The 16,084-nt window shown below is 39.4% G+C and overlaps 1 protein-coding gene across 4 annotated transcripts in view; it reads right to left on the reverse strand.

Moving 5' to 3' along the window:
* The window catches only part of utrn (utrophin), a gene marked incomplete at its 3' end in the record, with an annotated part of 231,004 nt that overhangs the window by 188,725 nt on the left and 26,195 nt on the right, over window positions 1-16,084 (reverse strand). For all 4 annotated transcript variants that reach the window (XM_079588189.1, XM_079588190.1, XM_079588188.1 and 1 more), the window contains exons 9-20: window positions 11,252-11,443; window positions 8,186-8,367; window positions 7,920-8,070; window positions 5,823-5,942; window positions 5,046-5,147; window positions 4,061-4,168; window positions 3,781-3,960; window positions 3,516-3,694; window positions 3,021-3,120; window positions 2,852-2,939; window positions 2,519-2,766; window positions 1,139-1,319 (exon numbers count right to left, since the gene is read on the reverse strand). In XM_079588189.1, the coding sequence (XP_079444315.1) occupies window positions 1,139-1,319; window positions 2,519-2,766; window positions 2,852-2,939; window positions 3,021-3,120; window positions 3,516-3,694; window positions 3,781-3,960; window positions 4,061-4,168; window positions 5,046-5,147; window positions 5,823-5,942; window positions 7,920-8,070; window positions 8,186-8,367; window positions 11,252-11,443 (1,831 nt within the window). The remainder of the gene's footprint in view (window positions 1-1,138; window positions 1,320-2,518; window positions 2,767-2,851; window positions 2,940-3,020; window positions 3,121-3,515; window positions 3,695-3,780; window positions 3,961-4,060; window positions 4,169-5,045; window positions 5,148-5,822; window positions 5,943-7,919; window positions 8,071-8,185; window positions 8,368-11,251; window positions 11,444-16,084) is intronic.

The raw sequence follows: 16,084 nt of genomic DNA on the forward strand, positions 1-16,084 counted from the left end.
TTATACTATGTAAGAAAGATGTGTTATCCAAAGTGACTTAAACATTCAAGGATTACATAGGTTGTCATTGCTAGTTTAGGGATGCACAGTGATGATTAAACTGAAAATCACTTATTTTTACGCAAAAATGAAACCGGGAAATTCCTTATATTAATCCTAAAAAATTCAGAATAATTTTTTTTTTAATCGTAAGTGCATTTATTCAGCAATCACAATGGCAAACAATAAACCAGAGACCCATGACTGGGAAGGTTTGATGGCAGATTTGGCAGCAAACAGCACAAGCGACTCGTGGAGACCCGGACTGGCTGTATAACACGCTCGTTTGAGCGGATACATCGCGATGGAGATCGCTAACATGCGTGTCAGTGTTTTCAGATCATCTGCGCTTCTTTCGCAGTGCAGAGAGTTTGGGAAGTATGAGCAAAACACTGGGCAGAGAATGCAACCTTTTAAGCTCTGATTTAACTCTTGACATCCGGTAACCGCAAGCATAAAAGCTCACCGATGCAAGATAACGCTAAAGTCAAATAAAAAACAAAGGTTTTAATGATAAATAACCAGTGGATCAACATCACGGATGATTTTAGGAAACGTGAGAAGCAAAAAACTTCAAAAGCCTATGGAAAAATCCTATTGGGTTTTTGTCGAGGGAACCAACGTGATGAACCAGACATCACTCTATAGTGAGTTGAGTCTGCTGAGCTATAGTTAGTGGCGTTATTACCCATGTCGTGTTGGAAACGGATGAGTTCAAACTCGAACGCTACCCAAGTAGACACTTAAATTCTATGGACGTCAACGGGATCCATCAACTGTTTAGTTTCCGACATTCTTTAAAATATCTTATTTTGTGTTCAGCTGAAGAAAGAAACTCATACAGGTTTGAAACAACTTGAGGATGAGTAAATTATGACAGGATTTACATTTTTAAGTGAACTATCCCTTTAAATGCAATCCTTTTGGAATATCCTATTCTTTCTCCAGAAGTGATTTAATTTCTCTTTGATTTGGACCTTAGAATGAAAAGCTAAACTACCGTTTTTCACAATCCCAAACTCCCTCAAATTGCAGTCTGGAGCGGCATTCTTTAAATGTTATGAGTGTTTAGTAAGGGCTGTAATCGGGCGGTGTGTACCTGTGGTGATGTCCTGCTGCCGTGTCTGGAGCTCTTGAGCGGTTGAGCTGTGGCGTGATGCCAGCGCCGTCACACCGGGCCTCATGCTATCAGGAACACCGGGCTCTGCCGTCAGACGCTCCGCATGATCACAGAGATCTTCCACCAGCGGCTGAAGCTTTTCCAGCTCTGCTATCCGAGCCTGAAACACAGATAAAGCACATATCTGCTCTGTTAACAAAATCACATAAGGCATTCTGGGTTGTTTTTAGCATGTTACACTCTTAAAAGTAAAGCTCCTTCATTGGCATCAGTGAGCCTTTGACATTCATCGACTCCTTCCATTCTACAAACCGTTCTTTACACTCTTAAAAATAAAGGTTTTAAAAGGGAGTTTTTGCTGTGATTCCATACAAGAACCATTTTGGGGTTCCCTAAAGAACCTTTCAGTGATCAGTTACCCTTGTTTAGTGTGCAATAGGACATTTTAATAATGTTTTTGCAAAGGAAAGGTTCCATTGATGTTAAAGTTTCTTCATGGAACCATCAATGCCAATATGAACATTCATTCTTAAGAGTGGATAGTGAGAAAAAAAGTGATTTAGATTCTTAAATGTTCTTCAAATGAAGACAAAATGGTTCTTTTAAGAACTGTTCACTGAAAGGATCTTTGAGGAACCCTAAATCATTATATTGCATTGCTACAAAATTATTTTTTTAAGGGTTACGACACCGATATGCTTAAAATTAAGTTTTTCCTTTGAGTTTTCCACGTACAGACGGCGCAATGGACTTTATGCACAGCTGCACTACTTCCTGAACTTTAGCCAGCTCCTTTGTTTCCTGTCTGCCATTATTGGACAAACTGATTCATCCAGGTGTGTCTGATTATTGTTGTTGGTCAGGCACACCTGGATTAATCAGTTTGTCCAATAATGGCAGACAGGAAACAAAGGAGTTGGCTAAAGTTCAGGAAGTAGTGCAGCTGTGCATAAAGTCCAACGCGAAACGATCCCCATTCACACGGATCTGCTCCCCATTCACACGGATCTGCAGAAACGAGTAAAAACGCTGTATTCTGCTGCCAGGCCATTAGATGGCGATGAAACACTATAGACTGAACACGTAATACGCATCTGCATGACGTCATCTTCACAGATTCGCATTTTTGTTGTTTACACGGAGACCGTTTTCAAAAACATGCACTTTGAATCCTGTTGTCAAAAGTGTTTGAGTTTTCCGGCACCCAAAACGCAATTGTCGTGTAAACGAACGGCCAAAACGCATTAAAAGTTGTACGTTATTAGTTAAAAACGGTGTCGTGTAAACAGCGCCTAAGAGTGTACAGTTAAATTTCTGTTAACATCTGATCTGAGAACAGTGGCCTGGAATGTGACTGACCTCGCAGTCGTCTCTGAGTGCCTGGAGTTCCTGCTGGTTGTCTTTTGCTCTAAAGTCTTTTGAGGAGATCAACCACTTGTCCTGTTCCTGCAGGACTCCATCGGCAGCCTCCAGTCCTGATAGAACCGACGCCACCCGCTCTTGAACGTGAGCTCGGTTCCTCAGCGCCTGGATCAGGTTCTGGCAGCTCTCCCATTCCTTACGCACAGAGTCCAGGCCAGAACGGGCCACCTCTGCAGACAGACCTTCTATGAAGACAGATGGAGTGAATTGAATCGGTAGGAGATGACAAGAACCATCATTCATCTTAATAAACCCATAATAATTCCCAACCTTTCTCCAACTGTTCAATCATCTTCTCTCCATTCTCCACCATCTCTTTCACCAGAGCCTCATTTTCAGCAAGCTCCATCCCCAGGACCTACAGAGACGGGACAAAAATATTCAGTAGGCCAAATTTATGAACAGGTAAATATTAGTGTGTGTCAAAACAGTATGTCACCGGTAGTTTTTCCTTCAGGACAGGCGAGTCTCCAGCAGCTCCGGCAGATGATTTCCATGCAGCCAGCTGAGACAAAAGCCTGGGAACATCGGTTTCAGCTCTAAAAAACACAAACACATCAGAGTTCACATGAGGAAGTGCTACAGCTGAGCAGAACAACAGAGGAGGTGTGCAAACACTGCATAGCTTATGCTAACGTTCACAAATATGCTAATTATGAACATAACCGCAAAATGAAAAACATAGTTTTGCTTGAATAGCTGCTAATCTGTAATGCTTGAGATGTGATGTTTTAATTGTCAAAACAAAACACAGGCTATCTGTCATTCCAGACAGTCTCAAGCAGGTCCAATATTTTTATTTTGTGTGTGTGTGTGTAGTAGTAGTAGTCCATTGCAGGATATAAATCCAGGGATTTTTTTTCGAATTATTGCGGCCTAAAATGACTGAAAAAGACAGAATGCAAGTTGTTTTTGTCGGGTATGTTTGTCGTACAGTCTCCTGAGCTCGCCGTCTGTATCTAGATGTCGTCTTTTGGGTGGGGCGGGTGGAGGAAGCTCTCGGTCGCTGCTCGTGAAGGTCTGCTCCATCCGTGTTGTTACTGTTGTGACTGTCTCCATGACAAACCTCTCCTGTACCTGGGACATCCCGGTCACAGACACTGCTTCGGTTACCTGGAAACAGGACAGACACTTGGAATCAATGTTAGATAAAAAGCTCATGTGCAACAATACACACAAGAGAGATGTGTGTGTCTGACCTGGCTGGAGCAGTCCTCGAGTTTTTGGACCAGGTTGTCCCAGCGTTGGGTCAATTGGTCTGTGTCTGTCTCGATCCTCTGAGCTGCGGCTGGACTGTTTAACAGCAACATCACGTCCTGGCCAGCATCTGACAGAGCACTCAGGGTCCTCCGCTTCTGGGCCATGTCCTCCTTGAGACTCTGTCATGGGTTCAGAGGTCAAAACAGTGATGCTCTTATCGACCAGACAGAATTCAGCTGGATAATGTTAATACAACGTTATGCATGCGTGTCTACTCACGGCTAATCTGCGGACGCTGCCATTTATTTCACTGGGGTCTTTAAAATCACAAGTCTGAACTTCAATCAAGGCCTTCTCCTTTTCCGCTAGCCATGATCCAAACAAACTCTGAGTGGACAAAAACGATTGAAATAATAAGACATTTAAATAAGTCAAGTGATGAGAAGAAGAATTGGCATGATTGTTTATTTTAAATGTTTTGTATTGCATGTAATTTTGTGTAGGTTAATGTTTGTTTTTTCTCTAATGGACCTTGAGTCTGGAATTAAAGTTGAATTGAATTAAATTGAAATAGTCCTTTGAAAGCAAAAAAAGTTGATTTTCCAAAGCAAAAATGCATCATCATTCATATGTTGCTCCAAATAAAAAGAGAAAATAATCATACCTACAGAGTACTTCAGCATGCAGGCATAAAACAACGATAATTTACTGTAATATCATAGAGAAAATCATCTGATCTACATGACAGTTGCAGAACTGGAGACTGACGGAAGTGGTCTAGACAGGTGAAGATTGTGTGCACTGTACACTAATGATGTACTAGGTCAATAGTAATGGTATCTGCAGGTCATAAACAGCCATAATTCAATCTCACCCTTTCCCAGAATGCAGTCTGCACTGTTAAAAATAGCAACCTGACTCTTAAATGCATTCTATGAACATTGCAAGTTCAAGATAAGAGCACAACACAATGGGGCCCAACACAGAGCCCTGAGGCACACCTCCGATCATTTTTTTGGCCAGCAGCTGTAGAAACATCAGGTTTGTGCTGGATTTAAATTAATGTATGGATGGGCAAAAACTAATATTTTAAGTACTCAAACTTTAACAGTTATTGATCATGAAAACACATGAATTGTGTGACATTCATTTAAATCAAAAGTTTGTTTCAATTTGCAAACTTCAAAACATTTTCATAAACTCATGAACAGTAATGTTGTGGTTTGTAACAGTGCAAGTTTGTATTTTTGGTGTCAGGCCTCACCTGGTCGTCAAGCAGCTGCTGCCACACCAGCTGCATTTCCTCGAGTTTGTTCCAGCGTTCCTCCGTCCAGCGACACACTGCCGCCCAGCGCTCCCCCAGTGACTGTGAAGAGCAGAGAAGGAAAAACAAGAGAGAGAAAGTTATTCACTGAAGGACTTTTCACACACTTTAATGGCCTCTGGGAGTGTCAAATATCTGTTCAGTTCCAAGTTTCTTGCTGCACTGCTTACAATGAGTTCTCAACACTGCGTCCAACATTAATAGATCTCATTCCTTACGAGAGATATCAGTACACCCATGGAAGAAGCTTAAAACAACTTGGCTTGATTACCTTTGCACATTAGTAAGAAGAAATGCACTATACGATTCATTGTTTTCTGCATTCACTGTACAATTTAACCACAGCATTCACCTTGATCTCTAGTCAAACACAGCAGGTCCTGTCAAATAACACACCGCCGTTGCCAATTTGAAGCTATACTCTCAAAATATAAATATATCAGAAACAGCTTTCTAAAGAGCATGTGTTCAGCAGTCTGAACCATGGTTTGCGTTTTGTTTCACTATTTATAGATATGTGTTTTGTTTCACTACTGGTACATGGAAATTAGTGCTGAAGGAACACCAAATGACAGTTGAAAAGCTGTGGCATAAAAATGAATGATTTCTATTGTCTGAAGACAATAATGGCTCTAACCAGACACTCTAAACTGCCATCCTAAAGTTACAGTAATTCTGATACAACAACAACAAAAAATGCAGCATTTTATCCACTACCTGCAGTTGGTCCTCCAGGGCAGCAGTGGCGCTCTCCCCACTGTTCTCATCCACAACTACAACCATGTGTGTGAGAGAGTTCACCTTCACCTGCTCCACCTCCAGATCATTCTGCAACACCTGAAGAGGAAGTGCAGTGAACAAAGGTCAAAGGTTAGGTCTAAAGAATACCCGTTTTCTCAATTTTCTTCATTTACTTTCAAAAAAAGGAGAAAATGCATAGATATTTTACTATTCTTTTTTTTTCTATGCATGTATTTGAATAAATACATATTTAAAAACATTTTCCCAAAAAATTAAATTTACATTATTTGTAAATATTGTATTTTCATTGAAAAAAGGGGAATATATAGGAGTGAATTCAGGTGTGTGTGTGTGTGTGTGTGTGTGTGTGTGTGTGTGTGTGTGTGTGTGTGTGTGTGTCTGTGTGTGTGTGTGTGTGTGTGTGTGTGTGAGAGAGATACAGGGTAGATATGGCTACATTTTTGTCTTGAGGTTCTGTACCAAGTATGAAAGTGTGCATGTGCGAGCCTCCATATATAGCATGGAAGCGCTTGGGTGATGCGGTCCCCTTCCTATGAGACCGTGAGACTCCTAAATATAAGCATGTGTGTGGGAGTGAACGTGTGTGTGCTCTTCATTCGCTAGCTGAACAAACATGCCGAGGTCGTGTTTGCCCCTCGTTCACTGGGGCATGTGCTGATTTGCTTATTCATTCTTCTCACAACTCAATCTCTTTCTCCTTTCAGCAGTCATGGTAAATTCACATTGGAGGAAGCTTTTATTTGCCAACAGGTTATGCACACACACGGGACCTCTGATGCGAGTCACTCATTAACTACACGGGACTCCTGGGGACAGTTTTATTGCTCAGAGGTCACTATTTCAGGAGAGTTTATGAAAGTCAATATCCATATTGTCTCATAATTCTCTTTTAATGTTTCTTAGTAATCTTTTTCTACAATCTTCAATCTATTTTCCCTATTTCACACAATCATCAATTAACTTTACCACAGATAAATGAGGGACAGCCTAAATAGCTGCTATCCACCATTTATCCGTCAAGGTTTAAAGCTCACTGAACTGTTGGACACGCACAAAACCTCTTGTTCTTTGGAAAATTCCTTTAACAATGGCAAACAGGTGTTGTGTAGCATGTAATTTGGTAGTAGGTATCCAGAGTGGCTGTTTAATGGAGTTTTGTTCGTTCTGTTCCCAAAATTAGCCAATAATCTTTAAAAAAATGCAAGCATTTGGATTAGACTTCGTTCGTTTTAATTTCCATGATATTTATTCCATTGAATGAAAAGATTGAACAGATGAAGAGTGTGTGTTTGGGCTTAAACCAAGATACTTGTGCATCTGATTACTTCCTCTTATGTGTGGATTGTTTGGTTTTAAAACAGAAGAATACTGAAGGGACTCTAGTGTGAATCTTCAGTTTCAACAGCTCTGATATGTAATTATTAATGTTACAAACTCATGTTTTCATTTATTTATTTATTTAAATGTAAGTAGTTAAAGACACTTAATATAAAGTGAGACCAGAAAAACTGTATGTTAAAGTCAATGTTCATGACATGTCGACTGTCGACATTTTAAATAATAAATAAAAATGACATATATACATCACATCACTTTTTACATTAAAATTTTAAATAATATTCACTAAATTATAAATAAATAATTTGAAAATGAATATAAATTCTATTTGCTAAATGCTGACGCTAGATGAGAAAGTATTATAGCGATTACCTTTCTAGTACTAATAAAAGAAAAGCAAATGCTACAATGTACACGGTTTACTTTCTTTGTTTAAAAGCTCTGTCTAATTTATTACACCGAACTTTTAAACATTGACAGTAAACTACTGAAGACGGAGAATAAGAGCTGAGATGCTGGCGCTCTTTGTGCTTTCAAAATAAAAGTCCCACATGCAATCAAAATAAAAGTCTGTCCAACACATCAAAACTCAATGGGAAAAATTTTTAAAAATGTCAAATATCGATAGATTTTTTTAACAACCACTAATCACACAACGCACCGTTGGCGATACGCAGTCTTACATTTATTAGAGGAATCAAATGTATCCCTTACTTTGTGCTGCTCTATCTGTGCCAGATAATCCTCCATGCCTCCTGCTATTGGCTCCGTCTCCATCTTCCGGATCCGCCCCTCTGTCTGCGTCAGCCAATCAGAGAGCTGCTGGAGCTGCTGCTGCTGAAGGTCCATCAGAACCTCATGAAGCCTGAAGATGGAGGAGAGAGAGGTCGTGTTCAAGCACAAGTCCGATGGAAACGTGTGTGTGTGCGTGTGTGTGTGTGTGCGTGTGCGTGTGTGTGTGTGTGTGTGTGTGTGTGTACCTGGACTGGCGGTCCATGCTGGCGACCCGCAGGTTTTCCCAGCGGGAGTTGAGCAGTGTCATCTGTTCTCGGATCTCGTCCTCCTCTTCCTCGCTCAGGTTGCCTTGAGCGATCAGCTGGTTGCCCGCCTGTAGGACGTTACCCACGCTGCTCTGGTGAGCTGTCAACTCCATCATGAAGGCCTGAGGGCAACAACACACGTCAGTAACAGAACACAAACCGTCTTCACAGAGGACTTAAACAGCACATGTTGAGTTCAGGTCATTAAGATTGAACTTTTGAAAAAAAAAAAAAAACATTTTTACATGTCCAAAATCCAGTGCCACTTTATTTGTATCTCTGGTATTTTGCCACATTTATTGCCAGTGATGGTACAGGAAGGGAAGTTTTCTTAAAAAATAAATGATTTGAGTCCTACAATAAGCAGCTGTGGTGATGATCACCTTTTGACAGTTTATTATAGAAAAAATCCACAAGAGGGAGAATTATGGAGACTTTACTATGGTCAAGCATGTTTTAGGCACTTCTTGCTTTAAAAATAAATAATTATTTCATCAAGTAATATAGCTCAGTATACCAGCTGGAATGTTAATGCTTAATGTATCATGAATTAACTATGAACAATTTGGGCACTGTTTATTAATCCATGTTGACATTCATTTATAGATATACTATTGTTAATTTGTGTAAGCTCATAATACATTAATGGCCAAATATACCTTTAAATTGTTTCATTTAATGGTTTAATTTTTCTATTTAATTTTTTTTTTTTACAATTTTTGTTTTCCGTCTAGATGTTTGTAGATTCTGCTTTAATGGTCGATTTAAATATGAATAAATAAATAAAATGTTAGATTTTTTTTTTCAATTAAAAAATTTACTCAAATTTTAACAAAAATCTTGTGTGCTTTGAATTTCGTTTTACTTTTTCCAAAATTCCTTTATTATTTGTGGCACAATTCCTTCAAGTTCAAGTTTTTTATCACTTTTATTTTAACTGTCGTGAAGACCTTTGAGTTTTAGAAACGGTCCATAACGATAGTCCCCCTGTGGTGAAAATCCAGCTTGTAATGTTGTTTATGTGGTGTTTTTAAAATGTTTTAAGACAAACCATGTGTAAATTCATAAGTCGACAGCATTGCTGAGTATTTTTTTATTAAAACTGCAGTGAACCAAAGAGCGTCTCAAAAACACGGTGTGAAATCGCTGGTGTTTCTGACGTCACAAACTACCTTGTAACCAATCAGATCAACGTGTGATCGTCAACCAGTGGATCTCTGAGCAGAGGCGGGGCTCATTTGCATATTCATAGAACCTCATATACTAAATGAGGCAAGGGTGTCGAGTTACATTCAAGATATTTTAAGGCATATAGATTTTTTTTTCCGAGGAAAAAACTTTTAAAAATGTCATTTTGCTGATCAAAGATGAGTTTTAAGGGATAAAATGACTGACTACAAGGGACTTTAAATGAAACGCTGGTGAAGTGACTCTCTGGAGATGAAGGTCATGTGTTCATGTCCTCGTATAGAGAGACAGCAGACGCTGAAAACACCAGGAGCGTCACGTGTGCTTCAGTATTAGACCAAACACACAGTATCCTCTGATCTATCAGACCTGGCAGTCTTCTGGGTCCCAGTGGAAATCAGCCATTACAACATCAGAACCAATAGAGCCAACTCAAACCACTAGCAACACCCCAGTTAGGACATGATTGCTTCAAAGTGTCGGAATACAGCGAAGAATAATAAAGTGAGTGTTTGATGGTTAAAGTGGGACCATGGTGCAGGGACAAACAAGCTCAAGCTTCCAGAAAAGCCCATTGCTCAGAGGATCTGCACAGCTTTCCCGTATTTGCCTTGCTTTTGTTTTTGCGTCAGTGCCTCATGTTGGCGCTCACTTTCTGAGAGGAATGTAAAGCTCTCTCTCTCTCTCTCTCTCTCTCTCTCTCTCTCTCTCTCAGTTTATGTGCGCTGGCTCTGCTGTCTGTCAAAGGTCTCGCTGCCTCTCAGAATTCCTCACATTCCTGGCATGTTGGGATCATGTTCTCTGAGAGCATCTGAAGACGGGACACGCTAACACTTCAGGAGAAAGAGCAGGAGTGACCACAGTCTTCATCACTGAAACACTGTCACCATCGTCTAACCTCGGTGAAATATCTTGAAAAATCTTGATATATTCCATTCCATTTTTTATTAAACACGTTTCAATTTTAACATCAAGTTAATTTACTTTTGACCATAATCAATGCATTTCCCGTAACACTTTACTTAAATCCTTTATGCATAATGCAAGGTATTGATAATGTACGTTATAATGCATTAGCCTATATCTTTTCATAAATAATTGTAACCAAAGTTAAAATGCATTTTAACATTCCCAGATTCGTTGTCACGTCTGAAATTGATTGTTTGTCGTGTTTTAATGCTTTATACTTTCTTAAGTTGTATTATAATGTATTATAACTGTGGTTACAATTATTCATGAGACACACAATGCATAATAGGGAGCATTAAAAGGCATAATTAATGCATTACAATTAATTTTATAATGCAAAATACATAAAGGCTTTAAGTAAAGTGTTACCAAATTTAATTTTTTCAACTGAAACACTTTTGGCTGGGATTATATAATCATAATAATATTGATAAGAATTATTTATATTATTCTTATTTTTATTTTGAATTTCGAAGACAGATAATACCAAAACAATGAATATTTTATGATAATAATTATAACAATAATAATAATTTACTTCCAAGAGTTAAACCCTTGAGCTTTTATTTTGGCGGGAAACGGCAGGGAAGACTTTTACGTTTCTGTGAGACTCAATTACAAATCCAGTGAAATGCTGTGATCATCTGTCCACAAAAATGTTTTGATTGAAACCATTTAAAATATTTCAAGATCAAATTTCTTTTTATAAAATCACAGTGATGGTATATCAATATTATATATATATAAAACGCCACTTAATCCTGGTAAACAGGGCATGCTATAATCATTCTTCACGGGAAGTCTCCATCTCTTCTGCGCGTGAGAGTTTCCACAGATCTGCACTTGTACCTCGTGCGTGTGGAACTGGTCTTTGACCTCCTCCACGTCGTCGGACACGTCGTCCTGCATGTGCAGCGTGTCTTCGGCCGACAGCAGCCAGGTGAGCACCTCCTCCAGGGTCATCTGATACGTGTCCAGATTCACCTCCGCCTCGACCTCGGCCCTCGAGCGGCTCACCTCCTCCGGCTCTCCGGCCAATCCCTGCACAGGAACACACACACCTTCACCTCAAGAAACCCGTATAACATTAAACAGAGTGTTAATTAATAATTCAGGAGGATTGACTTCACCGATGAATGTTACACTTATGTGACTTACTGAGTGTGTTTGCACTCGTGTGTAAAGTGTTCGTACGCTGTGACAGGAGAGGTGAAGAGACACATGAGAACCGATGATATGTGGTACATTATGTCATATCTGAGCGAGCGTAGGCATTAATGAATCTGAAAGCTGTAGTGAAGGAGACTTTAAAGGACCAATGACATCAGACTGAAGATTTATACACCCCAGGCCCTGTTTACACCTGGTGTTTAAAAAAAAGTTGTCTCTTTTGTCCACTTTCCACCACTTCTGTCCTGATTTCTTCAAGGGGAGGGTCTATGGATGGGTAAATGTATGGGGGGGTTTTTTCAGATCTTTCTATCTAATGGGCAAAATAAGTTAATGTAATTTACATATGAACACGACCGGAGTCGACAGAAAACATACGGAGAGCAGCAGCTTTGGTTTCTGAAAAAACAGCCGAACGCTGTGAGTGTGTGTTAGAAATCAGGAATGGTGAGAGAACCAAACTTCTCGTCTTCAAACCAAACTTGGGTCTTCAGACAAAGTTTAAATCCTGATGAGTCTTCTCGTAATGTTACGCATTGGGTCAGTAGACGGAGAGAAGACGGTATTTTGTGGCTGTTTAAGAACACATTCGTCCACATGAGTGTTTACACTACTAAAGCAATCCGGTCGAATGTTTTCAACTCCCTCTGGAAGTGGTCGAAAGTGGACGAGCTCAAAACGTTTTAGACCCGTTTACTCCTGTATTAGAGTCGTCCACTTGTGATCCGATCGACCTAAACGCATCTTAATACCAGCTGTAAACAGGGCCATGTTCTTGAATGTGCTAAAACTCCCCATCCACCCCCTTTTCTGCAACTTCTTATCATTTCAACATGTTCTGTTGACACTCCTCGAAATTTAAAAATAGTAAAAAATATTTATTTTTTAGGAGGTAGAGATTTGTCCCAGATGTGTTGACTGAGATTCACTCCAGCATCTGTTGTGAGATGACCCTTCATGCTATCACTGAACACACACACAAGATAATCGCTTATGGGAAAAATCATTACTGAAGAGTCTGAACCACACTGACTCAGCCAATCGCCACACCTTCACACGCAGACAATACTGCTATCGGCACGTGTCCTCAGCTGAACACACAACAGGGCCGGTCATGGGATATCATCCACATTCTCAGATGTTTATGTCCCACGCCTTAAACACTGACAGCTTTGCTAAAACCGGCGACCTACATTCCACAGCACACCCAAGCCAGAAATGCCACCGCTCATTGATAAGAGTGAAACACTAATCGACCAGGAACTGTGTGAGACCGATGGTAATAGAAGCCATTGTGCCGTATAATAAAAGAGACAGACTCAGGTAATGAACCCGTCAGATCTGAAATCTGACATTGGGGAAACCAAACGCCACCACACCCGGGAACTCTGGGGAACATCACAACAGTGGGAAAAATAAGAGAGATAACAAAAAAATGAGCTTGGCCTGATAACTCTGTTCAGATCTTAGAAAGCAACACTGCCCTAGGGAGCATGGCATAGACAAAGCATGGTATAACCATGGTACCAGAACCAAAAACATGGTATTGCCAGAGTACAAGTCAAAAACAAGGTGTTAACATGACCAAAAAAAGCAGGGAATTGTCATGATAGATGTTCAAAAACATGGCATTACCATAGCACCATATCCATGAAAAAACATGATATTGCAAGAGTACAAAAAGGGATAAAAACATGGTATTTTCACAGTGCAAGAAAAAGGCATTGTCGTGATAGATGGCCAAGAACATGGTATCATATCCAAAACACATGGCATAGTAGAAGTAAAAAACTATGGTAATACCATGGTGTAAGTAGAGAAAAAGCATGGCATTGTCATGATAGATGTCAAAAACATGGTTTATTTTGGATAATTTTCTGTTGGTAAAAAACTGTAACCAATAACCAATAATAATCAACTCCAGTAGAAGAGGCAATGTCACCATTTCAAAGACTGGATCTCATCTATACAAAGAAAAACAGTCAACATTAATTTTACCAGAGCTGAAAGAGCATTTAAACTGTCCTAATAGTAGCAACTGAGTCCTCAAACAAGGCTTTGTTCCTTGTATAAATGCACAGAGAACGGCCCTCATCTGCAGGAAAAGGTCATCTGATGAAAATATTCCGCTGGAATTCCCAATTTCATCCCACATGCAGGATGAGACTTTGTTCTTTCTGATCGACTGTAAGAGTGTGTGTGTGTGTGTGTGTGTGTGTGTGTGTGTGTGTGTGTGTGTGTGTGTGTGTGTGTGTGTGTGTGTGTGTGTGTGTGTGTGTGTGTGTGTATGGAGGGTTGAGAAGCATTTGTGGTCTGACGAATGCAGAATCACACAAATGCCCTACAGCGTCAACCCTGCAGAGAACTGATCAACAGTTGTGAGGCATTAACCATTGATTATTCTGGATTAATGATTATTGTCAGGCAAAGCTTTGAGAGTGACAAGCGCATTTAACTGTGGGTGTGAATCCCTAAATTATCATTCCAAACAGACTTGTGTCAAAACACTGTAATAGCATAAGGCACAAAAGGCTGTGAACATAAGTCTAGGTTTAAGTGTATTGTTAGGCTTGACGTTAAAGGGCCTGAGAGAAAACTATCAGTCATGATTCATTCGTCAGCTGACTTCAGAGATCTGCAGAACTTTCTCCACAGTGTGTCATTCAGACCCAAATGCAAACAATCCAGTTTGAGTGGTCAGACAAGCAGCTCATTTCAGTTAATAAAGGTTTATTACTGCAGCCTGTCAGACATGCCCAAAAAACTGCCATTACCAGACAAATGTCCATAAAAGCTTGATATTACTATAGTATATGTCCTAAAAACATGACATTACTATGATAAATGTCCATAAAAGCTTGATATTACTATAGTAGATGTCCTAAAAACATGACATTACCATGATAAATGTCCATAAAAGCTTGATATTACTATAGTAGATGTCCTAAAAACATGACATTACTATGATAAATGTCCATAAAAGCTTGATATTACTATAGTAGATGTCCTAAAAACATGACATTACTATGATACATGTCCATAAAAGCTTGATATTACTATAGTAGATGTCCTAAAAACATGACATTACCATGATTAATGTCCATAAAAGCATATTACTATAGTAGATGTCCTAAAAACATGACATTACCATGATAAATGTCCATAAAAGCATGATATTACTATAGTATATGTCCTAAAAACATGGCATTACCATGATAAATGTCCATAAAATCATGATATTACTATAGTAGATGTCCTAAAAACATGACATTACCATGATAAATGTCCATAAAATCATGATATTACTATAGTAGATGTCCTAAAAACATGACATTACCATGATAAATGTCCATAAATGCATGATATTACTATAGTACATGTCCTATAAACATGACATTACTATGATAAATGTCCATAAAATCATGATATTACTATAGTAGATGTCCTAAAAACATGGCATTACCATGATAAATGTCCATAAAAGCATGATATTACTATAGTAGATGTCCTAAAAACATGACATTACCATGATAAATGTCCATAAATGCATGATATTACTATGGTTTATGTCCTTAAAACATGGCACGCTACTTTTCAATAGCACTTGAACACAGCTCTGCACGTAACGAGAACCGTGCAGAAGTATCTGAGTGAGCACTGCATCCACCCTTCTCTGACAGCGTGTTACATTATAGCACACTATACATGCTGGACGACCGTGTGACTCACTCTCACCAGTGACCGCAGACGGCAGAGAGGAAGAAAGAGTGTGTGCACGAGAGAGAGAGAGAGCGAGAAAAGGAAAGTACAGTCAAGTATTGGCACAAGAGTGTGATGCTCATTTTCCACAGGCACTTCCTCATCAGAAAACACCAGAACAACAACAACCTCTTTTCAACATCGCCATTGCAATGTTTCTGAGCCCCTCCTGCTGTATACAGTCACGAAGATCTCCTCTAGTGTGCACACTGAGCTGAATAAGCAAGTGGCTGTGGTAAATATATCTCGAACACCGCTGTGTATGACACTTCATTATTATGTGCCCGTCTGTTAAAACTCTTACTTCCCATTTGCCATCGGGACCCTCGATATTAGTTTATAAACACAGTCACTAGACAAATGCATGAAGGTCTTTGTGGTTTTTCAGTCACGTACAGTTCTTCCAGTAATGAGAGGACTTACACTAATGTCTACAAGCATCGGATTGCAACGTGTCAAAATAAAAGCGCCCCCAATATACCGTATATACCCGAATATAAGATGACCCCCCCATTCATTTGTTCTTTCTCCCTTTCCCCGTGATTTAGCCTATATGGCGAATATAAGACGACCCCCCATTTTTCAGCCTATTTTTAGGACAAAAATCTCGTCTTATATTCGTGTATATACGGTAATCAACAAAGTCTTCCATGTCTGGTCGCATCAGCTTTCAGTTGACAGACAGTCTCTGCATTTTTTTTGTTATAAATATGATAAATAAGCAGTACTAACATATTGATGTATGTATAGTTA

The sequence above is a fragment of the Phoxinus phoxinus genome (genome assembly GCF_949152265.1).
Source record: "Phoxinus phoxinus genome assembly, chromosome: 18".
Classification (NCBI taxonomy): Eukaryota; Metazoa; Chordata; class Actinopteri; order Cypriniformes; family Leuciscidae; genus Phoxinus; species Phoxinus phoxinus.